Consider the following 27279-nt stretch of genomic DNA (forward strand, 5'->3'; position numbering starts at 1 on the left):
CAAACACTGTATTGCGTAGTCATAAACCATGTAAAGAACAAAACAAAACAGTAGAAAGTTTTGTAAGCTACTGATCGTGATAGGCCGGTAAGCTACTTACAGTACAGTACTGATTTATCACAACAGAGGAATGTCTATAATTAGGGATGGACGGGATTGAATTTTTAGTTCGGGACGGGACGGGGCGGGATTTTTATTTCCTTCCCAATTTTCGGGACGGGGCGGGATTTTTATTTCCTTCCCAATTTTTGGGACGGGACGGGATGGGATTTTTATTTCCTTCCCAATTTTCGGGACGGGAAGGGACGGGATTTTTTTCTGTGCATAAAAAGAAAGTCTTGAGTATTGCAGTTACCAAAAGAGATCAATTTTTTACCGTTTGTGGCACTGATCTATAAAAACCAAAAAATGGGCAACAATTTACAGGTACCTATAGAATCTTGTGACTCGCGGTCGCGGTGTGATCGTCAAAATGACCGCGGTCACGGGGTGGTCCTTGGTATAACTCGCGGTCACAGCATGATCGTCGGTATGACTCACGGTCATGGCATGATCGTCAGTATGACTCACGGTCATGGCATGATCGTCGGTATGACTCACGGTCATGGCATGATTGTCGGTATGACTCACGGTCATGGCATGATCGTCAGTATGGCTCGCGGTCACGGCATGATCGTCGGTATGACTCACGGTCTTGGCATAATCGTCGGTATGACTCATGGTCATGGAATGATGGTCAGTATGACTCACGGTCATGGAATGATCGTCGGTATGACTCACGGTCAAGGCATGATTGTCGGTTTGAATCCGCGGCCACGGGGTGATCGTCGGTATGACTTGCGGTCTCGGAATGATCGTCAGTATGACTCCGCGGTCACGGCGCGATCGTCGTTATGACTCCGCGGTCACAGCGTGATCGTCGGTATGAATCCGCGGCCACAGGGTGATCGTCGGTATGACTCACGGTCACGGAATCATCGTCAGTATGACTCACGGTCACGGTGTGATCGTCGGTATGAATCCGCGGCCACGGCATGATCGTCGGTATGACTAGCGACCACGGCACGATCGTCGGCATGACTCGGCGGTCACGGCGTGATCGTCGGTAGGACTCTGTGGTCTCGAGGTGATTGTCAGTATGACTTGCGGTCACGGCATGATCGTCAGTATGACTCACGGTCACGGTGTGATCGTCGGTATAAATCCGAGGCCACGGGGTGATCGTCGCTATGACTCACAGTCACGGCGTGATCGTCGGTATGACTCATGGTCACGTAATGATCGTTGGTATATTCGATATATTCGTAATGAAAATGTCAACCGGTGGAGTAGGTCTCCAGAAAACTGACTAGTAAGCTGCAGGGTGTCAGTAGAAACCAAAATCGAGTCATACCATATCATAACTATCCCAGTAGTACTGTATGATTCAGAAACTTGATGAAGGTGGTACATTCCAAAAATAGACCAAAAGGCTCGGATCTCGGATGGGCTGGGCAGGCTTTTCATGGCGGAGAGAAGATACTTCAACTTTTAAAAGTGTATTCCAAGGAGTACTACAAGGTAGACGACCACTTGGAAGACCAAGTAATGAAAGACATCTTCAGACTGGTATCTTCATGTCTTCCTGTCATCCAGAAATGGCATTCAGTGGCCAAGGTGGTAAAATAAGGCACGGTAAGTGATAGTAGGCCTATGCAGTGGAAGGTGGTATGTAGCTACAGTACTCAAAGCCAGTGTGTGTGAATCGGCCACCAAGTTGTAAACTAGCTGTTCTGAATGATATTCAGTTTTAATTGAGTACTCGATTCCCATACGTAGGACGGGCCAACAGCTCGTTTAAATTAAATTTATAAGCTGTTAGTGAAATTTTGTTGATCTATGAACTTAATCTCTTTTCCTTATATTTTGAATACTTTACTTACTTTTTTCAGGCAATTAATTCATTTTCATATGTTTGGGATGTTAAATTATAAAATGACTCCATCTGTAAACTGATGTGCAAGTTAACCCAATGTTTATTTGTGTTCACAGGTTGAAGAAATGCAGAGCAGCGAACATCAGTGGAAAGCTCTTCCGTTTGCCGCTAGAAACAAGGAACTGATCAAAAGATGGAAACAGCAGATCAAGGTAAAACAACAATGCTGAAATTTATTGTACTTTTGTCCAGATTAATCATTGCCCTGTACCACCTGAAGAAGATTAATTTTAGACTACAATTCTGTCCTTTACTTTGTCTTCTATTTTTAAAATGTATTGTTTGTTCACAAATTTAAACAAAATTTTATAAAATAGAATTTTTTTTTATTTATGCAACTAATTCTTGTGTTCTGATACTATAACCAAACAACAAGATTTATACTGTAAAATTTGCCCCAAAATATCAACATTTAGTCCACTCACACTAGCATCAGATATAAAATAATCAAAAACGATTTCAGATTTTACAATAGGACTTGCAGAGTCCAAAGTTGTTGCTTATGTCTCAAAGGGAAATGTACCATTGACTACAAATACTGCAGCTGACGTCCCATCCAAATGGAACAACTCACCAGTTTTTTACTTCTAAAGATTTACGTTAAAAGATCATAGGGTGATTAGATCGTTTTATTTGGTTTAACAAGGTTTTAAATAACTGAAATAACAAGAAACTAATTCTAAACAAAAACACACCCGCAGCGGCACCGGACAGAACTAACATTAAAATTATCCCCAGCTGATTCATAAGGAGGAAAAATCTACTAAAGGAGTGTGTTAAATCATGGTCAAAGGTAGTACAGGTTCTGTTTGCCGCCACAGAAGCTGACGAGGAGCAAGGCGTGTGCAGACGCTGGTCTGCTGGATGATAACCTGATGAGACGCTCACTGTTGTTCTACAGCTCCGTAGCAGAGTTCATGTTGACACTTCTGACTGACAACCCATTGTCCCCCTCTCTCCCCCTCCCTCCTGAGCCACCGCACCTGTTCTCAGCTCTACCTGAGTGGTATGTCGAGGACATCGCAGAGTTCCTTCTGTTTGCACTGTCGTGAGTATCTGGACCAGATTGATTATTAATTTAATGCTAGGAAATTAGGGATTAGAGTGATTAGACAAAGGTAAGATAAGGGGGACAGTTTTAAGATATATCTGTATGACAAAAACAATGGATTCAGTTTTGTCCTATCTACGTATTGGACCATACTCTTCAAGAAAATGCCATTTTATGTTGGCTGTAAACTATCCGATTGAGACTAATTCATATTGTCATCTCCAGCTCATGCTACACAAGATCTTCCATGACTGGTTGGCTTTTTAATGTCATGAATTTTATGTAATGGAGTTAATCATAATATTTATGCATAAACATAGTTAATCAATTTGCCAAAAACCCTTTCAAAATGCAGTTTAATGTTGTGGTGAAGGGTCAATGATTTTTACGGAACAAGGTACAGTAGAACCTCGCTAATTCGAACCTCGATAATTCGAAAACCTCTATAATTAGAAACTTTTGTCTGTTCCCATCAGAAAACCTCTAAAATTCAAAAAATAATATACCGATAATTCGAAGTGATTTTTATGCTTTAGGCAGCCTCTTTAATTCGAATTTGCACGTACTCAAGCCTCTACAATTTGAATTTATTGCCGTAATTCAAAGTGTTACCTCCACAATTCGAAGTCAACCTCTACAATTCAAACTGCGTTACCGTAAGCCTCTGCAATTCGAATTCACAACAAAAAATTATCCTGTTGAAACATGAACTTGACGCTCTTATTGATCTTCCCACAGTTAGCTCATCAGTCTCCAACAGTTTTATATGCAACGTAGACGTCTTTAATAGTCAGTCAGATTTTGCGGTGTTAGGCCTAATTGATTGTTAGTTGATGAGTGTTAGTGCGAGTGCAGTGAGCAAGAATGAGTGGTAAGAAGTACAAGTCCTTAACCTTGGCAGAAAAACTTAAAATAATCAATGAAGTGAACAGTGGTGGAAAACGTAAAAAGGATATAGCTGAAGAGTATGGTATCCCCGCCAGCACATTGTCTACGATCCTTAAACAAGAGGAACTAGTTAGGCAACGAATGGAGGCAGGTAATTTAAACAATAAGAGAGTGCGTAAATCCGAATTTCCTGAAGTGGAGGAATGCTTAATAAAGTGGTTTAAGCAATGTAGGGACCATAACGTAAGTGTAGGGGGGCCAATCCTCAAAGAAAAAGCTGAAAGTTTTGCCAAATCATTAGGCCATGATAATTTTCGAGCAAGTAATGGTTGGTTGGAGAAATTCAAACAAAGAAATGACATTGTTTTTCGTAAGGTGTGTGGAGAGAGTGCAAGTGTTGATGACAATGTATGTAAAAACTGGAAAGAGGAACTAAAACAATGTTGAAAGACTATGATCCTAAAAACATATTTAATGCGGATGAAACAGCCTTGTACTACCAATGTCTTCCCGATAAAACTTTAACTTTCAAAAACGAAAAATGTCATGGCGGTAAGAACAGTAAAGTTCGAGCAACACTTTTGCTTGCGAGTAATATGACAGGAACAGAAAAGTTAAAGCCGTTTATGATCGGTAAATACAAAAAGCCGAGATGTTTTGCTGGTGTTAAGTCATTTCCTTTTGAATATGACGCAAATCCTAAAGCATGGATGAATAGTTACCTTTTTGGGCAATGGTTGCTTAAGCTAGACAAACAGATGAAGAAGGAAAAACGTAAAATTCTTTTATTCATTGACAACTGTAGTGCCCATAATGACATCCCAAAGCTTGACGCAATCAAATTTCAGTTCCTTCCTGCCAACACAATGTCAAAACTTCAACCGCTGGACCAGGGAATAATAAAAAATGTCAAGACTCTCTACAGGAAAGAAGTTGTAAGACATATTTTATCAACTATCGAAGAAGAGAAAGCCATCGTTCCAATCAACATCCTACAAGCGATGAGAATGGCAAACAAATCATGGGAAAATGTAACGCAAGAAACAATTGCTAATTGTTTTAAAACGTGTGGATTTGTAAATGGAGAAACTGAACCAGAAATCGTCACAGTTACACCAGATCCTGTTGAAGATCTAATCGAGAGCGAATGGAATGTCATAATGACTCACTGTAGCCTAATGTAAATGACACAACATTTGAAGATTTTGTTGAAGTCGACAACGATGTAGCAGTCGCCGGAACGTTGACAGAAGACGAGATAGTGGCGGCAGTGGCCGACAGGGACGAGGCAGAAGCAGACGACGATGGGTTGGGTGGAGACGACGAGACGGGAGCAGACGACCAGCTTCACTTCGTTACAATAAAGGAAGCGCGGCGTGCGGTAGAAACCATCCGCAATTTTATCGAACAATCAAGTGACACTGGTGGTAATGTTTTTTCAGCCATTGTAACCATTGAAAACAGTATTGATATTCAATGCAAAAGAGCCTTAAAACAGTCACGAATTACAGACTTTTTTAATACAGAATGAACAATGTTCAATTTCATTTTCTTTGATTTAATATGTTATTTTTAATACTGTAATTCAATATGTCCTGTACGGTAATGTATATAAACAGTATTTTGTCCAAGAGATGTGTGTTTGAATTGTATGCTGTTTAGCTTTTAAACAATAAACTTGGACCTCTGTAGTTCGAACTTTATCATTTTGACCTCTATAATTCAAACTCCCCACACATAAAACTGGGACCTCCATAATTCGAATTTTATTCATTCTGACCTCTATAATTCAAACTCTCTATATTTCAAACTTCCTATAATTCGAAGTATATTGACTTTCCTGTGAAATTCGAATTAGCGAGGTTCTACTGTACTAAGTTAAGAATAAATATCACCTCACACCATCCCTAATGGTTGCGAAAGCGTGGTTTTTTAAACTTTTTGCAGACACATTCTGCGGCTGCGATAACATTGCGATCCTATAAAACTTGACTCGAGCTTTATTTCCTGACTTGGTGCTTAATCTCTTGAGCTTGATTTCCTGACTTGGTGCTTAATCTCTCAAGCTTGATTTCCTGACTTTGTGCTTAATCTCTCGAGCTTGTATGCTAGGCTTGAAAATCAAGCCGCTCGCACACCTGTAATGTCAATCTTACAAAAAATAAAAGAAACAAAATTTAAAAGAAAACTACATTTGTGACTGTTGTGTCTAGGTACTGTCCCAACGTAATAGCCACTTCCATGGATCGCTCAATGATCACATGGTTGTTGGTGGCCACTTGCTCACCTCACTGTATTAAGAACCCCTACCTGGTGGCCAAGATCATAGAGGTACTCTTCGTACTCAACCCAGGCTTCAACCCCCACACAGAGGAGTTGTACAATCGGGTCCTGTCACATCCCATCTCCGAGACTCATCTGCCGTCCTGTCTTATGAAGTTCTACACTGGTCAGTTACTAGCATTACCATTGTTACTGATTAAGATTGTGATGCAACTGGGTGTATTTCAATTCAAAATGAGTGAAGGATTAGTTTAAAACTGACTGAATTATATGGTGTACCTTTGTAACTAAGTAAAACTAGCTGTTTCTTCAGTCAGGTTCATTTATTAGCCCAACGAGCTTTTTTTAAGGATCAAACTGGTAACTTTGTCGCTAGCCTCTTAAACCCGACAGGAGCGGGAAGATAAATATAACACCTAAAACACCATAAATAAATATAAATATAACACCATAAATTCACCTATCGTAATTTACAATTTGAAACAAAAGAATAATAAATTTCAACTTTGATCATTACAATACAATTCAATTTAAGCTGTAAGAGTAGGGAAATAGAGTCCCAGCACAGACCTATGAGTATGTTCTTTGGTCTTCATGGAATCCACGCTCTTGTCAACGTGCTGAAACATTCATGTGACTCAAAACGAGCTGAGTGTCATACCTCAAATATCATACTAAGGGCTAGACAGGTCTGCAGCCAAATGATTACTTTGGGTGCAAACAAAATTAAGGTTGGTGAAGACTGAAGAGCGAACCAAGATACCACGGTTCGCCACAAGTACTATGACATCAGCACATTCCATGATATATCCGGCCAGGCCATGACGTCTTGTTAGGGTTATTACCTAATGACATTGGAGTTGTAAACTTGCAACTACAAACATAACAATTAAAAACATATATTTCTACATATATTTAGAAATTTAAGTGTGCAGTTATGATTTTGTTTGATTTTTTCAAATAGATTATGAAGTTCAGCTGGAATATTGGTTTTAGAGAAATAACTGTCTTTTTTCCATTAAAAATACAAGTTGGTGTTATGTTTTGACAGATGTGGAGACCACTGGGTCTAGCTCAGAGTTTTACGATAAATTCACAATCCGCTATCACATCAGTCTGATTCTCAAAGGAATGTGGGATAGTGCCGTGCACAGACAGGCGATCATCAACGAGTCAAAGTAAGTGTGAATTGTTCGTCTGCAGTAATCAGAGTAAAACTAATTCACTCCAAACCAAACCTGGTAGCTTGGTGGAAGATTCTTGGGCTGACAGTGGTTTGAGAATGACTGCCTTCACTATCTTATTACTAACTGTGGTCACCACTATACCACATGTATCAGTAGTTTATAGCCTAATCCTCTAAATTAAAGTTTTATTATTAATCTGGCATGTCTACTTTGCAGCAGTGAATCCAAAGTAAACAATTGAGGTGAAACACTGCATTCTCCCTATTTACTTCTAAACTTTAAGGTAAATTATGGCCAGTTACAAACAGGTTTACAGTTCAACTGCATAGGACGCTGATGTAAGACATCCTAAAGGTTATGGGCCCTATTGTTTTATTGTATGTGGACAGGTCCAACACTACGCAGGTGATCTCTATGCGTCAGACCCTCGAACTCTCGGAGGACAACTTTATTATGTTCTTGATGTAGGTGCAGGGCTACATATATACAAGGGCTGGCTCACTCCTTTGATGTTAGCGGTCGCCGCCTGATCCTACTTCCCCTCCCCCGCCACTCCTCAGTGACGTAGCGGAGATACATCGGCGCGAGGCCTGACGGTAGCCTAGCACAGGGCTACAGATATACAGCCTAGCACGGCAGTGCATATGTCGCCCGGCATCTACGCGCATATTAATAATTGTGTTTGTAATAATTTAGTTTTATATTGTGATTTTTAAAGCGGGTTGATCGTTAACCCTCCAACTTGCAATGGGAGTGGCAAGGCATTTTTGGCGACTTTGCAGTCATATTTTCGAAAATTCATATAAACTAAACCAACAAATCAAACCTACGAACCGTATTTATTATTTCCAACTTGAAGTGTTCGTAATGAAATGAAGAATTTGAAAATGGCAACAAAATAAATATTAAAAATATTGTAGAAAATATTGTCAGTAGGTAGAAAAATTGCTGCATGAACCAAAAATGTTTCATAAGATATACAAATTGTTTGGAATTTATTTCCCTACATGGAAATGTAAAAAGATTCCAATTACCATTTATACAAAGTTATGGCCCAAAAACAATAAAATGACAAGTTTCACGATTTTGCACAACAAATTTCAAATAAAAACCAAATAAATGTATTATCAAGAGATAAAGTAAAAGTAAACATTTTTAGGCAATAATATTGGAGATCAAATGAAGTAAGAATTGTTTATGTATACTGATCATTTCAATAGATGTTTATGACTTTTAATAAATGTTTTATATTTGTCTAGAAAAAAATTTTGTTATTCACACGTATATATTATTTTTAAAACCCCACAAACCAACTATATAAAATGAAAGTAAACTTATTCCCCTACATGAATATACATAGTTATAAAGGCAAATATACAAAAATAAATATTTTATAGTTTTTTCTATAAAATGCTGCTGTGCCTTTTTCATTTGGCGATTAAATCGTTTGTTAATTATGACGAAATGTTTCAAAAACGGGCTAAATGTAATGTCCCAGACCTCAAATTAAGAAAGTATATCCACATAAAACTGTTTATAAACTAAATAAGTACAATTTTTATAAACAGTCAATGAAGTTCACAAAACTGGCTAAAAATAGTGTCTCAAGTTTCTAAAAGTAATGTCACAGTTACAGTCGAGGCACAATAAATAATATCGTAACGAAACATTTACAACTTATAATCACGATGTAAACTGATAAAGTAAAATAACACCAAAACTCGACTTGTTAGTTATTGGTCAACAGAGATTGAGATTAGTTAGTCAGGCAACTTAATGTATTTTTGCAACTATATGTTATTCTAATGTATTAAAATATGTAGGGCCTATAATAAAATGTAATTGATTAATTGAAATTCTTTTCCTTCCTGTAAAAGTTTCAAAATACTAAGTATAGGTAATGTATTTTTATACAACCTCAATGTATTTTATATAACCTCAATGAATCCTAAAAGGTATGAATCTATACTTATTTAATACGCAAGCAGGTTTTTTGTGACAATTACTCCTCAGAAACTACTGAACCGATTGACATGTTTTTGGTGTCGTTGGAAAAAGCGTAACTTGAAGTTGTGCAGGAAACTTTCACTTTAGGGAAATAATTAGAGAGTGAGGCCCTGGGGCCCTTTAAAGTTTTGTATTTCTCCATAAGATTAGCAAGGGAAACAAAAATTATTATAAAACTCCAGCTGTTGTTAGAAATTAAAAGTGAGAAGAAGAACATATGTAAACAGTCAATAAGTTTGCTAATTTAACAGTTTACTACAAACATTTACTGACTTGGTAGAAATGAAATATTCACTATTTGAATTTGGGTTGGCGTAAATATTACAATGGAAGAAAGCTAGAGAGCCTGGATGGATTGATATACTAAAAAGAAAACTCAATTAACACTGTGCTGCATTTCTTAGTAATCATTGAAAGGGCCGATTTGCAAACTATGGTAACATAGGAAAGTCATAGAACACCACCAAGAAGAAGAAATGGAAATCATGTTTTTTTAGAATTTATAATCGTTATTATGGACAACCTAATGTGGCTAAGAGTAAGGCTATTTGTAGAAAACACTAAAAAACAAGATCAGCTTTTGAAAAATGATAATATATTTGCAAGAAATGTTGATTATATCGATCTGTTAGGTACATCTTGAGTATTTCCATAATCTTTGAGTCGAATCTTTTAAAGTCATCAGACATTATGACTGTTATTCGTTTTAAAATAACTAACGCCTGTAATACTTAGCAATTGCTCGAATTCGAGCAACAGGGACACTAGTAAGTAATAAATAAATACAATTAATAATCCATACATTCAAATCAAATCAAAATACTTTTATTCCAAAAATTAAACAGTACAATAATAGAACAATATATTACATGGAATTATTCCCCCGGATAGACTGTTGATCTGTGATCGGGGGAAGAGTTCTTGTAAACCATTGTTAGGCAATATACAAAGTATTTAAAATTTGTTCGATGCTATTACCTACATCTACTAGAAATTAAAAAAGACAAACACATTTATAAATTGAATATTAGAAAGGAAACCCCTAATTTGATTTAAACAAATACGAGAGTCTATAGTAATACATTAAAAAAAAATTATAATATGGATGGATCCTACTAAACTAGAAGTTACTGAAAAAGATACATTAAGATACATTCGAGCAATACGAACACAGATATTTCACAGCAACATAATACATTGGATCAATAACTACAGTATTCTTAGCCATCGCTTTACATTCCACTCCCATCCTTAAATATGTACTAAAGTTAATTTTTTACTTATTAGAATTGATGTTATACGTAATCCTATTCGAAAATCAATTACTTTTATAAAATACATTAATACCTAATAAAAGTTTCCAACATAGAGCTTAATAAACGCTAAATGTGCGGTAATGCCAGAGCTCACACAGGCAAAGATATACGGTGCCGGGAGCCCGAGGTATCGCCGTGACGTCACAGCGGCGGAGTGGTGGGGAGCCACCTGGCATCACTTTCTGAGCTCGCCTGGCCTAGCCCTTGTATATCTGTAGCCCTGATGTAGGTGAGGCTACTGACAAAATAATGGAGAGTAACTCTAATGAGTTGGATCAGACATTTTTGTAGGAGTTAGGAGCAATTTTGATAGAAATAAATCCATACACGAGATTTTATAAGAATCTACCAGACGTTTTAACACCTGCATTTTTAATTTTTTTTTATTGTCCGAACGAAGAGCGGGACAAACAACTAGTTATTATTTAAATACTAATGCTTTAGAGTTGGATGCTTTATTTTTTAAATAATTTATGTGTCTTCTAAGTTTTTTTTTCAAATTATTTAAGATAGGCTTACATTTATTTCATATGCAAACCTCTTTTACAGATCTGGAAAACAGTTTGTCAAATTCATCAACATGTTAATGAACGACACAACGTTCCTGTTGGATGAAAGTTTAGAAAGTCTCAAGGTAAGGAAACTATTGGATTGAAAATATTGTAAGTTGCTACTTTGACTAAACTTGTTTAAAATATGAAGTAAGTCTTTGTACAGTCAGTTGAAAGACCATAATATAATGTTTTTAGAACTGGTTTGCATGCTTGAACATGTTCAATGATGCAGGGGTGATTCCACTAGTAGCTTTCACAAAACTGTGCACCAGCATTGTTCCAAGTTAAGAAGAAGAATAAAAGCCAACTTCACTTCAAGTATATTCCACTACACCTAACATTCCGTAGAGAGATTATATTGACAACTTTATGTAATTGATAAGGCTGAAACAACTAACTGACATCCCTTATGTCAAGGAATTCCAGTAACCCCACAACCAATTTCTCAAAACTATGCTAGAGGATTATTCATTGGCACAGAAGTACGCGACGTGACGGAAAAATCAAACTTACACTGTAACGGATATACCTCACTTTGAAGTTAGATCGTTTCTTCCCAACAAACAGATTTTTTTCAAATAAAATCATAGATCATTACACTGATGAAATCACTGAAGTGTTTAGGTACAAAAGATCCACCAATACGATTTTAATACTATTTAAAGGTTCTTCCAAAGGAAGAGATACCAGATAGCATACTAACAACTCCGATGACGTACAGTATGGGAAATATTTTATTCATAGAATTATCAACCATATTTGGTAACTAATGCAATTAATATCATTATTGTTTTTACACTTATTAATCTTTAAATAATGCTAAATGCTCAAAATATTTATAATTTCTCTCAATTTATCGCAGTTCGATGAATTAGCGTAAGTCTTAAAAGTAACCGTCGATTTCGACGGGTTTCACCTAGTATGCTAAAAGTAGCCTATGTATTACCACAGTGTGCAGGAAAAATGAATTTTAAACAATGCTTATATAATACAGGGTTTTATTTCAGCTACATAAATGTTACAATGGGCTAGAAAATACTTTCAACTAAACAACTGAAGTTACTAAAGCATTTTAAATTATGTACTACCTACTTATATTTTAGCCCTTTATTATTTTATGGAACCGTTTCGGTTAACCGGGGTTCTACTGTAATTGATAGCCCAGTGACACATTGCATCAGGGAATAGCATTCAATCCTGCTTGAGATTATGCCAGCAACCCTCAGTTATGAAGGCAAGCACCATATCCAGTTGCCTACCCTAATAATTATTGGAATGTCACTTTCTTTTATTGTAATTTAGTGGAATTGCTCTAGCATGTAGAAGTTGATGAACACATATTTTATTCCTCCTCTATCCCAGGTGAATATCTATTATGGTTACTCTGAACTCTATTAAAAATGTTTACGTATCTTGACACAATATATTGTCGACAGCGCATCCACGAGGTACAGGAGCTGATGGCTGACACTGCTGGTTGGGAGAGGATCGGCATGGAACAGCAACAGACTCGCAGGAGACAGCTTTCTGCGGACGAGAGACAATGCAGGTCAGTTAAGGGAAAATTATCACCTTTTTAAAGAATGTAGTAACTTATTTTAACATTTCATTTGCTTGTCCACATAGCTCTCAAAGGCATGCTTAAACTGAACTGATAAATTTGGCAGTAACAGGACGTGAACCCTGCAATGTTACATGTCATTTTTAGACCATTCACTACATTCATTCTTTAGTTATATAATTCTTCTTCTTTTATTGTACCAAAATTCGCCATATAGCCTATTTAAATTGTCAGAAAATTAATAGTAAATTTAAATTATATTATCCTTTAATCACCCCTCAGAAACCATCATCACATTTTAAAATATATTGTATATATTCAACACATATTATTATTAATAAAAAACTGTAACCTGTAATTAAGTCCATAGTTGCAATAACACTTTTATCCAAAATTATTAATATAGTATAATTTATTTCTAAATCCCCAACATTGATTATATCCAAAAGCCTGGCTTATTATTAGTGCATGTGCAAGTGATGAAGAAAGAAGACAGCTGGCTTCAACAATGAATTTTGATCTTCCTGTGTGAAATAAAAATTTTCCTCCTTCTCAATTGGGACATGGCAGCATCAACACCTTAAAATCAGTGAGGGTATAATCCCTAACATTTTAAAAAGTCAAATTGATTAAAATTATTTAACTGAACATTAACTTAATAACAGAAGAACAGTTTAGCTTTTATATATATTTTTTTCATTCCAAATTTGTACTGCCACCTCAAGATTTATATAAATTGGACACTATTACTGAAGATCTGGTGAGAACTTTCCATTTTGTATAGGCTTAGCCTACCTTCAAGAAATTCAACTTAATAGACCTATTTTATTTACTTTCTGATCATCGAACCTAATTATTTGAATTCAAAAACTACTTTATTTCATCAAGAATAATCCCAGAAAAACAATTTGAACAAGAGAACTAAATTCAACTTTAATAAATTTTTCACCTAGTCTATTCATTGTTGGACTTACTTATTTAATTTACCTATCCAAGCCTAAGAGCAATATCAAAATTATTCAATTTTTCATAATAATTGACATATTTTATTTCATAAATTAAAATATTTGAAGATCTTTTTAGCCAGCCGAGTTCCCCTCCCTGAGATTTATGTAATTAAACTAAATTGTAAACTCATTGTTCTGTTTTTACTGAGCTAGGCTAAACCAAAGATGGCAACCCTATAACTTAACTTATCTGTTATCTGTTCATTTACCCCATTCATCATTGTAATATCTTATTTTTAGTTCATTAAATTTGTATTGTTAAGAAATTCTTCAGATTAATCATTTGTCTTGCTATAAGTATTTAATCTAGGCTTAACCATAGATAAAACATACTCCCTTAGTAGATTTCTCATCCTTATGGAACAGCTGAAGACAATTTTATTGTTAGTTCATGTACGGTTTATGTAGAGGTCGTGTTTTGTTTACAATTTGTTTCCCGTTATTACAGCCATTTAAAACCTCGTTTAACCAAATAATACGATCTAATCATAAAAAATAACTTGTACCCTAGTTATATAACCAAACAGTAAAGCACAAATCAAGAAATTAACCCTAAAATAATGGAAACAAAGTTTCATCGACACTAGCGCCTTTGTGTCACGTACATGAACTAGACACGAAAAACGTGCTTCAAAATTTACAATGGGATGAGAAGTCTACTTTTGTTGGTTAGTCTATGGCTTAACTTAGCATAATAAATAGTAAGCAAATTAAAGGTACAAACCTAAACCAAATTTTACTAACTTAGTCTAAATTATTACAAACACAACACGCATTAGTGTTTTCTTTTAACCCAAAACAACGCTGCCTTGGTTTCACTGACTATAACTGTGCTAACTACTTGAGTCATCAACTCACCATAACTTACCCAAGAAAGCATATTATAATAAAGAATAAAAGGTCGAGGGTTTTGGTATGAAAGAGGTTTAATTTATGGGAGAAATAATGGGTACGTGTTGTTATGAGACCTAGATTGTTCAATGAGTTCAGTAAATAGTAGAGATATTGTAAATGTATGGAGTAATTTGAGGATAAGGACGACTGAGAAATAAAATCAGGGTTTCTTTATTATTTTCATGTTGATATTGATTTATTTTGATAACTTACGATGAGATGCGGTGCGTTGTCTTCGAAGTACAAACAAACATAACCTTACTTTTCAATTTCTTAACGTTTGAAGTTGAAGTTGTAGTGTAGACGAAATGAAGTGTTGAATGCGGAGCTGAACTAGCAGAACGATGACGATGTTGAACACTTGGAATGAGAGGAGTGTGGACTGTATCGTGACGTAGACGTAAAGTTCAAAATGGCGATGCGGTATTGTCCTTGGCGGCTTCACGTTGGATGAAATACGTTCATAACTTTAAAAATTACGCACTAATGTTCGTTGATATAATCCGCAGCTCGATAGGACCAAAAATCCGCGGCTCAAAAGGACCAAAAATGTGCGGTGTTATTATAATAAAGAATAAAAGGTTGAGGGTTTTGGTATGAAAGAGGTTTAATTTATGAGAGAAATAATGGGTACGTGTTGTTATGAGAAGTGATTCGCGATGAATGTATGCAACAATGAAAATTTACATATGGTAATGTGATGGGAATTACAGATAGACTGTTAAAACAAAGACATATAAAATTAATACACAAAACAAAGACAACTTGACTGAACATACCGACCCCTTTGAACCAACAAGGTTCAACAAAAGAGAAATTGAAAAAAATATATAACATTTTTATGAGAATTGACCAGAGTGGGTTGAAAAATGATTTAAAGAATGCAGCTTAATGGTATGAAGACACTTTGAATGATGGTCTTGAATGAGGATCCAGCTGGTCTGTAGCTAGAAGGAGCTGATGTGTTTTAGCAAACAGGGTCTACATTGAGGTTTTCTTTCTTGAGGTTCCACTTGAAACAACGCTGATGAGGGGTCTTAAAATATTCTTGACTCCAACGGCAGCATAGGCGTTGGGTAATGTCTTGAGGTAAATTATTATCAATAAGAGGTGAGATCTTTGTTGGGTCAGGAACAGTTGTCAGAGAAGAGTTGATAAGAAAATGGTCAGGAGTTACAGCTGTCAGTTTCGAAGGTTTGGAGTTTTCTATAGCTTCTTTTTGTTCTTGGTTGTAGTGATTTCTGTTATCAGCCATAGGCTTAGTAGGCTTCAAAAAATGTAGGAGTGTGTGATGAAGTTGCAAACAGGTCTTACAAGTATTAGTAGACTTGCAGCGTTTAGCAAAGTGATTACCAAGGCAATTTGTGCAGCGTTTTAAGTCGCGTACAACTTTAAGCCTTTCTTGAGGGGTTTTACTATGAAAGACAGGGCAACTGTATATTTTGTGATTTTTATGGCAGCAAAAACATTTCAAATCATTTGAAGTACATATCAAAGCCATAGGAGGATGTTGAAACTGAATTGATTCATCAATTTGACGTGGAACTTGGTGAAGGTTGGATGTTTGGAGAGGAGCTGCTTGCTGACTGTGACATAGAGATGCATCTTCACTGTTGTTACAAAGGTCTTTGAGGAATTTTATTATTTCACTAGCTTGAGGAAAATCAGAAGAATTTATACGTTTTGATTCAAAAACTTGACAGAGGTTGGAGTTCATTTTTCGTAAGATCAACATACTTAGTAGGTAGTTGTCTTCCATGACATTATAGTCAAGAACACTAAGAGCTTGGTCATTTTCATTAAACTCATTTAAAAATGATCTGAGGATTTTGATAGATTTGTCAGTTATATTGGGCAAATCAACAATTTTACTGAGGTGGACAGAGATTAGCCTACGCTTCGAGTGGTATCTTTCCCGTAAAGCATTATAGGCTACTGTATAGTTGCCAGACGAGATCGGTAGGGATTTGATTAGGTGTAAGGCTTCGCCTTCAAGTGAACTTATCAAGTACTGGTGTTTTTCAACAAGGGATAAGCTACTGTTGTTGTGGATAGTAGTATCAAAAAAGTTAATGTAGGATATCCATGTTTTAGTGTCACCATTGAAGGACTTCAGTTCTAGCTTGGGCAATTTTACAACGCTAGTAGTATGCCTAGAGGTGTTTGAAGTTACAGAGTTATTTGACAAGTGTTCATCATTAAAGTTCTGAATTAAAAGAGAAATTTCGGTTTGAATGTTTATTGAGAGTTCTGATATGTCGTTCTGGATCTTTAAAATAGCTTCTTTATTGTCAGGAAAAACGTTAGTATCGTCATCAACATCAAGAAGCTTATCTAGGTTAGATTCAAAATTTGTCAGAAATGGTTTTAGCTTCGTGCAAATAAAGGTTAAGTTTAGTGGTTTGACCTTCTGTTATTTCTGATGGACATGATTGAATATACTCACTGATGGTATTTAATTTATTTAATTGCAATTTGCATCTATTGGAAAATGTTGAAAATCTCATTTTGGAAGTCAGGCCGAGATTGTTCAATGAGTTCAGTAAATAGTAGAGATATTGTAAATGTATGGAGTAATTTGAGGATAAGGACGACTGAGAAATAAAATCAGGGTTTCTTTATTATTTTCATGTTGATATTGATTTATTTTGATAACTTACGATGAGATGCGGTGCGTTGTCTTCGAAGTACAAACAAACATAACCTTACTTTTCAATTTCTTAACGTTTGAAGTTGAAGTTGTAGTGTAGACGAAATGAAGTGTTGAATGCGGAGCTGAACTAGCAGAACGATGACGATGTTGAACACTTGGAATGAGAGGAGTGTGAACTGTATCGTGAGGTAGACGTAAAGTTCAAAATGGCGATGCGGTATTGTCCTTGGCGGCTTCACGTTGGATGAAATACGTTCAACCGAGACATTTAAATTAACTTTAAAAATTACGCACTAATGTTCGTTGATATAATCCGCAGCTCGATAGGACCAAAAATCCACGGCTCAAAAGGACCAAAAATGTGCGGTGTTATTATAATAAAGAATAAAAGGTCGAGGGTTTTGGTATGAAAGAGGTTTAATTTATGAGAGAAATAATGGGTACGTGTTGTTATGAGAAGTGATTCGCGATGAATGTATGCAACAATGAAAATTTACATATGGTAATGTGATGGGAATTACAGATAGACTGTTAAAACAAAGACATATAAAATTAATACACAAAACAAAGACAACTTGACTGAACAAAGCAGTTCCAAGTAGTTGATGGAAAGTAAATAAATACACATCTTATAACACTTAAAACATATATTTACGCTTATACTGTTACTCACAAGACGGTAAATATACAAAAGATGGTAAGTGGTGATCGATTTCGATTGGACACTCCAATCATCATCAGACCCAATAGGCGAATCTTCGAATCCAATCGAACAGTATAAGCGTAAATATATGTTTTAAGTGTTATAAGACGTGTCTTTATTTACTTTCCATAAATTTAATAACACTTACAATGCTGATCAAGAAGTTATTAAGTAGTTGATAGCACACAAAAAGTTCACAACAAAATTAATTTGATATTTTGCCCCTTCAAGGAGGCTCTTCAAAATGAATTAGTAGAATGGAAGTTACAAATAGATAAAACAACGCTAGTTTTGTAACTGCCATTCTACTTCATTCTGAAGAACTCCTTGTTGGAACAAGTTGTCAAGCGTTGCAATTTTTTTTTTACTCTTGACTGCCCGAATACTTCTTGGGTAAATTGGTTGTGTCTCCAATATCCATTTCTTCTTTTTTAGTGTACTGCTAATTTTAATGCCTTTACATCCAAAAAATAAAATATTAATGAGTTTACAACATAATGCTGTTATTTGAGCCTGAATCAAGTGTTTTCTACGTGTGTGTTACAGGTCCTACCTGACACTGGCCAGAGAGACAGTTGACATGTTCCACTATCTCACTGTGGACATCAAGGAGCCATTCTTGCGACCCGAGCTGGTCGGACGACTGTCGGCCATGTTGAACTTCAACCTGCAGCAGCTGTGTGGACCCAAATGTATGAGGATCAAGTATAACAACTATACTACTGTAATATATCATTGACTTTTTAATTCTGAATTAGACATCCCATCTATCTGGTTAAACGGTTAAAGCTTATTCTTTATTTTAAAAACATTTATAAATTAATCTTAAGTCACTTACTGAGTGTGCTACAGTCTAAAATTATATTTCCTCCGTTTTTTCCTCATGGTTTTTTATTGTTTCATCAATTTATTTTCTTTTGTTGGTACTACTTTCAACTTATATTGGCTTTATGTTTATTATTATTTTATATCCTACGTACGGGAATCGAGTAGTCAACTAAAACTGAATATGAACAGCTAGTTTACAACTTGGTGGCCGATTCACACACACTGGCTTTGAGTACAGTAGCTACATACCGCCTTCCACTTCATAGGCCTACTATCACTTACCGTACCTTATTTTACCACCTTGGCCACTGAAACCTCTAAAATGATCCTGGCCTCCCGTTCTCTTCTATGCCCTGCCATTTCTAAGGAAGATACCAGTCTGAAGATGTCTTTCATTACTTGGTCTTCCAAGTGGTCGTCTACACTGTAGTACTCCTTGGAATACACTTTTAAAAGTTGAAGTATCTTCTCTTCGCCATGCAAAGCCTGCCCAGCCCATCCGAGATCCGAGCCTTTTGGTCTTCTTTTGTACCCCTTTATCAAGTTTCTGAATCATACAGTACTACTGGGATAGTTATGATATGGTATGAATCGATTTTGGTTTCTACTGACACCCTGCAGCTTACTGGTTAGTTTTTCGTTGACATTTTCATTACGAATAAAATTTGTACTGCATGCAGTCATACTTATATTCAAACATTTAGAAAAAAAAATGTATCAACACGTAAACTACTTATATCTTAAAGGATTAAGCACTTCTACTTAGACGGATTGCATTTATGACAAAACTTGATTATACGTTTTAAATATTTAGTTCAAAATTACACAATCTCCTGATAACATAGATCTTTTACGGTAGGAAATAAACTACATTTTAAAGTGAAATAGTGTGTAGGCAAACTCTGATCAATATATTTGTATACAACTTGTAACATAAACATTTCAATGACAGTTAGAAACCAGCTGTTAGTTAAACCACCACTAAAACGACTTAAACTCGTCCGTCGGCTGCTAGACTTTTTGAAAATTAAAACTTAATTTCTAAAAAACTGAAACCCTAAACTAAAATTATGGCTTCGACATTCCCTAGTTCTCAAAATTATCTTTCTTTCAACACAAAAATCATGTAAATCCGTCGAGTGGTTGATTCAGAATCGTGAAATAAAAAACCCCGTTTTGTTTTAATATTATAGATTATCTTCTTGGTACTGTCTTGTTGCAATGTATAAGCTGATGTATAACGGATGAAGCCTATTGTGATCTTGTATTACTCAATGACGAATAAACTTTGATTCTTGATTCTTTTGTATGGTTGATGTGACATGAAAGATGTTATAGGTTACAAAAAGTTGATGTAGGCTATTCAATAGAAATTAGTAAATTTATCAGCACCCTGTCGGTGGTTCAATAAGTGAAATGTAGAAACGGCGGACACAAAACTAAAAATAAACTAATCAATTTACCGAAACTACTTTGAAAGCAACAAAGCAGCCCTGGGAATGATATAATTGTTTACTATAATTTACATCAATGATGATAAATTTTATAATTTACCCAACAAAAAATCATAGTTGGTAATTTAAAATTGTCTAATTCTATTTTATTACTTTTTCAAGCAACACTTATTTTGAATTTATTATTTCCTCTCCGTATTATTTAATTATTTTGAAAACATATATCGGGAGTCCCACATCAGATCTTAAAAAATGTTAAAGCTTATTTTTACTGACTGTGATGGAAAGTTAAAGCAATATCTCCAATGACATTTATTCCATAATCAGGTGTTGTACTTGTGTTATGTCTCATAGCAGTAATAAATTTATATCCTAAAATTAGCCTTATAGCATTGTATTATCTATGTTACAGGCAAGAACCTGAAGGTGCGCACGCCAGACAAGTACGGCTGGGAACCTCGCAGACTACTAGGTCAGCTGGTGGACATCTACCTTCACCTGGATTGTGAACAGTTTGCTGCGGCCATCGCGTCCGACGAGGTCTGTTTGTTATGAGAATCTAACACCCAAACTTAATGTTCCTGAAATGTACACACAATACAGTAGACTCCCTCTTATCCGGGCACCTTTTAACCGGACAATGGTTTAACTGGATTGGATCGGTAGGAAGTGGGCGTTATTTCTCTCTTGGGAAAGGATTGAGACCAGTTTATTTATTACTAGTCTAAAAACAATGATCTCCCAAATTCAAGTAAAATAGGCTGCTTGTAAAAGTTTTCAATTGATTCGCATGGTGTGTTCATGTATCTTTAGACACCTTCATACAATGCATACCGTAAATTGTGGTTGTTGTGAACGGTTGTACCAAACGTCATAGTACAGTATATTACCTTGTACTACCCAGTATACTGTTGTGTGCATTTGCTTTTCTGTAGTTTTAATGTGATTCCCCATATATTAACGAGTTTAAGGGGACATCTGTTTAACCGGTAAAACCATTATCCCGGCTAGCCTTGGTCCCAAAAAGCCTGGATTAGAGGCAGTCTACTGTAGGCTATTTTTTCCTTGTATCTGCAGTTACTTTGCGTAATTTACCACATGTTTTGCCATAACTGTAGATTCACCTAGTGTCATGAAACCAAAAAATTATTTATTCATCCAATTGGGAATTGCCAATCACATTGTGAACACAACACAAAACATTAAGGGCATGTATTACAATATATGTTACAATTTAAACGTTGACTCTGATACTGTATAGCCTAATTTTGTAATGTATCAAACTTTGACTTTGTCTATTAATTGTATGATTGTAATGCTGAAGGACAATAAAAACATTCTGATTTCTGATTTATAAAACCTACAGAAATCAGGTCACGCGATTAATAGAGCTATAGGCTATAATTCCAACATTAGAATATTTCCCAAAAGATTCTTTTAAGTTAAGATAGGCCTACGCTATAGAAAAATTAATTTTTTTCATCTTGTTGGTTTAGTATTTTTTTCTGAATATCATATTCTTCAAGATAAGTGGCTCATTTGCTAGAGCTCAGTCATTATACATAGCCTACTTATCATTACATTTTTAATTACGATCCATCAAAGCTAATAACATGCTATAGCCAAATTGTCAAAAAATACTCTAATAAAAATGGCAGATTCTAGATTCAGCTGCCTTTCGTCATTGGGTTAATAATCTTGCTTCCAGTAATCACTTTGCTTTGACAGTAAAATAAATTTAATACATATTTAAAACTTAAAATGAATGCAGTGTGTTATAAACATAGGGGTTTGGCAAGCACTATAACCACTCAGCTACCCAGCCTTCAGTTAGCACAATACCAAAATGTATTTGTCCAAGTAGGGGTCGTCAGTTTTGATATTTACACAGCAGTCACTATATACAATATATTCTACCTGGATACAAGATACAAGTTGACATTGTATTCAATTTTGAACTGTTAACATCAATTCACTTATTGTTATTTATTTATTTTTCAGAGGTCATTCAGAAAAGAACTGTTTGACGATGCAGCCCTGAGAATGGAGAGGGCTGTGATCAAGACTCCCGTTGAATTAGAAAAGTTCAGAAAACTTGCCCAGCAAGCAGCCGAGATTGTTATTCAGAACATGAAGAGAGAAGTAGACTTCAGCGACGCTCCTGAGGAATTTAGAGGTTAGTTGGAGTTGATTTATTAGCTAAAAGCACATTAAGTAATATTTTTAATATTTAGTTGCATTATCAAACATTTAATTGTTTTTAATTTATTAAAAATAAATATTCAATTCATGATTGTGCTCGTTAAAATATTGTTACACTCAAAATTGGACAAGAGGTGTAATAATTTTAATAACCCATTTAAAATATTAGTTTAATATCCTCGCTTACTTAATATGAAAGGTGACTCTTTCTCTAACTTAGTCCTAAATTTTAAAACTAGTTTTGACAATTTTGGCACCATTGGTTGGAGTGCAATACAATTTGACATGCCTCAGGAAAGTAAAAAGTGCAACCCTTCATAATAAATCTGTCCTAAAAAATTGCACATCTTTTTAAAATCTGTTTTGAAAAAGTAATAAATTTTAAAAGTTTACACATCTGATCGCTGTTGACAATTTTTATTAGGTGTTAAAACGACGACAACTTAACATACTGCTACAAATCCTGGTTACAATTATTATGACTGATACTTTATAACATTTTAGAGTTCTTAAACTTAAAACTAAGATACTGTTGACCTACACGAGCAGTTTCCAAATGGTTTCCTAGAAAATATATGATGCTACTGTTTTTTTTTCCACCACCTACATTTTCTTGCTTTTATATCATATCAACTTAAAAAGTTATAATCCTAACTAAACTGGGAAAAAGTAGTGGCCTAGAATTAAGGTTATTTAACTTTAAAAGTTCTGGTGACAAATCCACAGAAGGTTTGACTGTTTGTTTGTTGTAGATCCGTTGATGGACACACTGATGGAGGACCCGGTGCTGCTGCCTAGTGGCAAGATTATGGACCGAGACACCATAATCAGACATTTGCTCAACTCAAACACAGACCCCTTCAGTCGTCAGCCACTCTCCGAAGACATGCTTCAGCCTGGTAAGAGATAAAGATAGATATAGATCATCAAAAGGCTTGGTTTGGGTTTCATTATGTCACTGTTATTTTTTTTTTGTAATTATTTTGATAGCCTCAGGATTGTGTTTTATGACAAATAATGAATGGCTACCTCATCAGGCTACGCAAGTCTTTTTTTCATCGAGATACAAAAGCTCTAGGATTAGTCTTGTTTAAATGACAGCTCCTAATTTTATTTCTAGCATAAGCATATCTAAAGTTGCACTAAAAACGTAATGAAAACATGAGAACAATACTTTTCCATTTTTGGGAAATAATTTTCCAAAATATCTTGTTAAGAAACTCAAGTGTCCTTAATTTGTCCGGAAAAATGAAAACTTTAGAGCTTAAAATGGTAAACGTCTGCTGCAGCCGTGATGACGAATCGTAAAATTTAGACTACGCAGTATTTGAAGAAGCTTTCTGCGCTCACGAAAATTAAAGCTCGGCACCAAAATCAAGCCGCTTGCTCACCTTTAATATAAATGATCCCACCCGAGCTTGGCCCAACAATTATTTCTGGCCCATCGATATCTTGGATCAACTGTTGGCCTGGCCCAAACTGACTTTTTTTTAGACCCACAATCAATCAATCAATCTTTATTTTCTATAAGGATACAATTACATATCATTGATAAAGTCTATTTGCAGTTTTCAAACCAAGTCTTAACATAAATAACAAAATACTCTTATAGGCCAAATATTACAACATTCACTATTCACGCTATTCACATTCTGTACCAAAATGAAAACCAAAAAAAGGACAATTTCTCCCAGTTTAAAATAATCATCCAGACTATAAAAAGGGTTTTGAAGCAGATAATTATAAAACATATAAATTTGTTAATTGAATGAATATTTATTTTATTTTTTACTGAATTATACACTTTAATTGATAAAATTATGTGGCAATTACTAGTTTTACCAAGGCGATGGGATTCTAACAGCGTAGTATTTTTTAAACAAGTATTGTGACTGTGATTATTAAATTGAAGATATTCAGGGGTTTTTAATATATAAACAATCAGACCATAAATGAACAAATTTACTACAGTTTGAATTTGCAGATCTATAAAAAGCGGTTTGCAATGATCAGGGTGCGTCCCAGTCATAGCTCTTAAAGCCCTTTTTTGGGAAATCAAAATTTCTTTTCTTATACCACTACTACCCCAAAGCCCCAATCCATATCTCATGAGTGACTGGAAGTATGCAAAATAAAATAGGCCGGCCTTACATATTTCTTCGCAACCTGATTTACAAGACGATTTAAAAGATGTACCACACGAGACAATCTTGAAGATAAATAATCTATGTGAGCATTCCATGTGAGTTGATTATCAATATTAAGCCCCAAAAATCTTACAGCTGTGCTATTATTTAGATCACAGTTAGTGGTAATCTGTTTTAGTGTAAAAATCATGTTTTGGGTTTTTTCTTCATTTATCAAAAAGCCATTAGCATTAAATCAATTTGATGCATTTAGCTTTGCTTCATGGACAAGATTTTTGAGTTCTGTTAGGTTGGGGTTTACATGAAAAAATGTTGTATCGTCAGCATAAAGAATATAGTTTGACTGTTTACTGCCAATGGAAGGCCATTAAAATAAATTAAGAATAAAAGTGGACCAAGGACTGAGCCATGGGGGACGTATTACGGTTAATACTTACTATTTGTTTACGACTGTTTAGGTAAGATGAAAATAATTGTAGAGATGGCCCTCAAAACCCATAATTCTGTAATTAGTTAGTAAGAATTTTAAAATCAACACAATCACATGCCTTGCTCAGGTCACAAAAAGTGCCCTGATCAAATAACCTATTTTCAAATGACTCATGAATTTGACGAATTAGATTATTAAGAGCAAGTAGACATTCACTTTCTAAATCCAAATTGGGATACATTAAACAAGTTGTTCTCCTCAATATACTCTTTAACTTGTTTAAAGACCAAGATTTCAATTAATTTACCAACTACCGGCATTACTGAGATAGGACAAAAAAACTCTGGGGCTTCTCTCTTGGACCCTTCTTATAGACTGGACAAACATGTGAGACCTTCAACAAGACTGGGAATATTCCAGCTTCTAACAATGAGTTTATACAATTAGCAAGAGGTACATGTAATCCATAAATAATATTTGTTAGTAAATTATTTGACATTCCATAAACATCATCACTTTTTGAGTTTTCCATTTTTAGTGCTGCATTGACAACTTTTATAGGTGTTACAATTTTCCAACTAAATGCAACATAGTTTAAATTAATACCACCATCAGTAAAGTCTATTGGTGAGCTCTGCATTTTTGTGTTATCAAGCTGTAGTTTAATATCAGCAATAGAGTTAATAAAGTAGTCATTAAGGACATCAGACTCAATAGTTAAAGGAAGCCTTTCTGAACAGACTTTGTTTTTCTTTATAAGATCCCATGTTCACAATGTACATCCGTCTTATTTTATTATTCATGTTATCTCTTCTATTTCAGCTCCTGAATTGAAAGAACGAATCCAGACCTGGAAGAGAGAGAAGCTGAAAAACTCATCTTCTTGAAAACGAAATAAACGTGAATAACACTTGTTTGAAGCTGTACAAACTGATCTCCTGTACAAGTGATTCGTTACTGTTACGGTGTTGCGTCATGTGATAGTCTTTCGTTGGCTTCGACTGGTGTTCTGTTGCTTTCCTCACACACGAACTGACGGACATTTTGTGTGTGTGATCTGCCTTATCACCTGCAATGAACTTTGTGTTCCGATCTTTGACGATGTAAAATAGCTAAAATGAATAGAACTTTATTAGATTTTGTAATATTTTAAGTATTTCTAGGTGAATGTAATAAATTGTTGTTCAGAAAAAAATCGCTTTAATATGTGTTTGGATCTGTTAAGATTAAATGTTTAAGCTGATGTGTTCACAGATTATTGATTATTTTGGAAAATATGATCATCATTTAATCATTTTGTTATTTTTACATTGCAGTTTTTTGCCGTTGTTTATTTGTACCTATCTCACGTAAAAATGTAGTAGTTCAATGCTGCTAGTTTTTCAGGTCGTATAGTTTAAAATATTATGTATAGCATTGTTATCAAACTATGGGTTTAAATTTATTGTAATTTTAAAATTCTTGTTTTGTTTGTTAATAGTTTGAAAAAAAAGTGTATATTTATTCATTTTAATCCACCCTTTCAGAATTCTAGTTCATAGCTAGTATTTGTACTCTCCTATAGATAAATAAATGGAAGAAGTTTGATAATATTTTTCATTATATTGATTTCTTTCTCATTGGAATTATTATTATTAAACAAGGATATGAGTTACCTTTAGTGGTATTACTACACCGAGAAATCTGAGGTATTTCTTCTGGATACCTTCGAGTTTGTTGATGTTCAGGTGTGGTGTGGGTGACCAAAATGGCCTGGCCAGCCAGCCATCGGACAGCTATTGGATAGGAGAGCAATACATAGTCTTAAGAGCGATATCATTTGTTAGTCCACATCCAGGTAGCACGAAATAGAAAGACCAGTAGTTGGTTAGCTACATTTAGAATCCACATGCTCCTCGAACGAGAAGTCTGATGAGGGAAGACCACTCCCAAGTCTCTGATATTGATACTCTTTTCAGAGGTTTGTTCATAATGTAATAAATACTCTGCCGTGTATGGAGTGTGAATCCTACTGTAAGTCATTTTGGAGTACTTGGACACGTTCACCAGGAGCATATTGTTTGAAACAAAACGCACCAATCATGGGTAGTAGTTAGGCTAGCGAGCTTGCTGTAGACGGAGAGTGTCTTCAGAGCGTGA

General features: G+C 35.3%; 1 protein-coding gene across 1 annotated transcript in view; it reads left to right on the forward strand.

Annotated features, from left to right (window-relative positions):
* LOC128990058 (ubiquitin conjugation factor E4 B) overlaps nucleotides 1–26734 on the forward strand; it is a 47659-nt gene extending 20925 nt beyond the window's left edge. The window contains exons 13-23 of the mRNA XM_054412288.1: nucleotides 2032–2127; nucleotides 2797–3023; nucleotides 6128–6363; nucleotides 7249–7375; nucleotides 11257–11341; nucleotides 12698–12810; nucleotides 18626–18771; nucleotides 20774–20901; nucleotides 22363–22537; nucleotides 23316–23462; nucleotides 25963–26734. Of these exons, the coding sequence (XP_054268263.1) occupies nucleotides 2032–2127; nucleotides 2797–3023; nucleotides 6128–6363; nucleotides 7249–7375; nucleotides 11257–11341; nucleotides 12698–12810; nucleotides 18626–18771; nucleotides 20774–20901; nucleotides 22363–22537; nucleotides 23316–23462; nucleotides 25963–26027 (1545 nt within the window). The 3' untranslated portion in view covers nucleotides 26028–26734. The remainder of the gene's footprint in view (nucleotides 1–2031; nucleotides 2128–2796; nucleotides 3024–6127; nucleotides 6364–7248; nucleotides 7376–11256; nucleotides 11342–12697; nucleotides 12811–18625; nucleotides 18772–20773; nucleotides 20902–22362; nucleotides 22538–23315; nucleotides 23463–25962) is intronic.
* The last annotated feature ends 545 nt before the right edge of the window (nucleotides 26735–27279 follow it).

Source organism: Macrosteles quadrilineatus, unplaced genomic scaffold, assembly GCF_028750875.1.
Source record: "Macrosteles quadrilineatus isolate MER2022 unplaced genomic scaffold, UCM_ALF_1.0 Scaffold_3__2_contigs__length_128488019, whole genome shotgun sequence".
Taxonomy (NCBI): Eukaryota; Metazoa; Arthropoda; class Insecta; order Hemiptera; family Cicadellidae; genus Macrosteles; species Macrosteles quadrilineatus.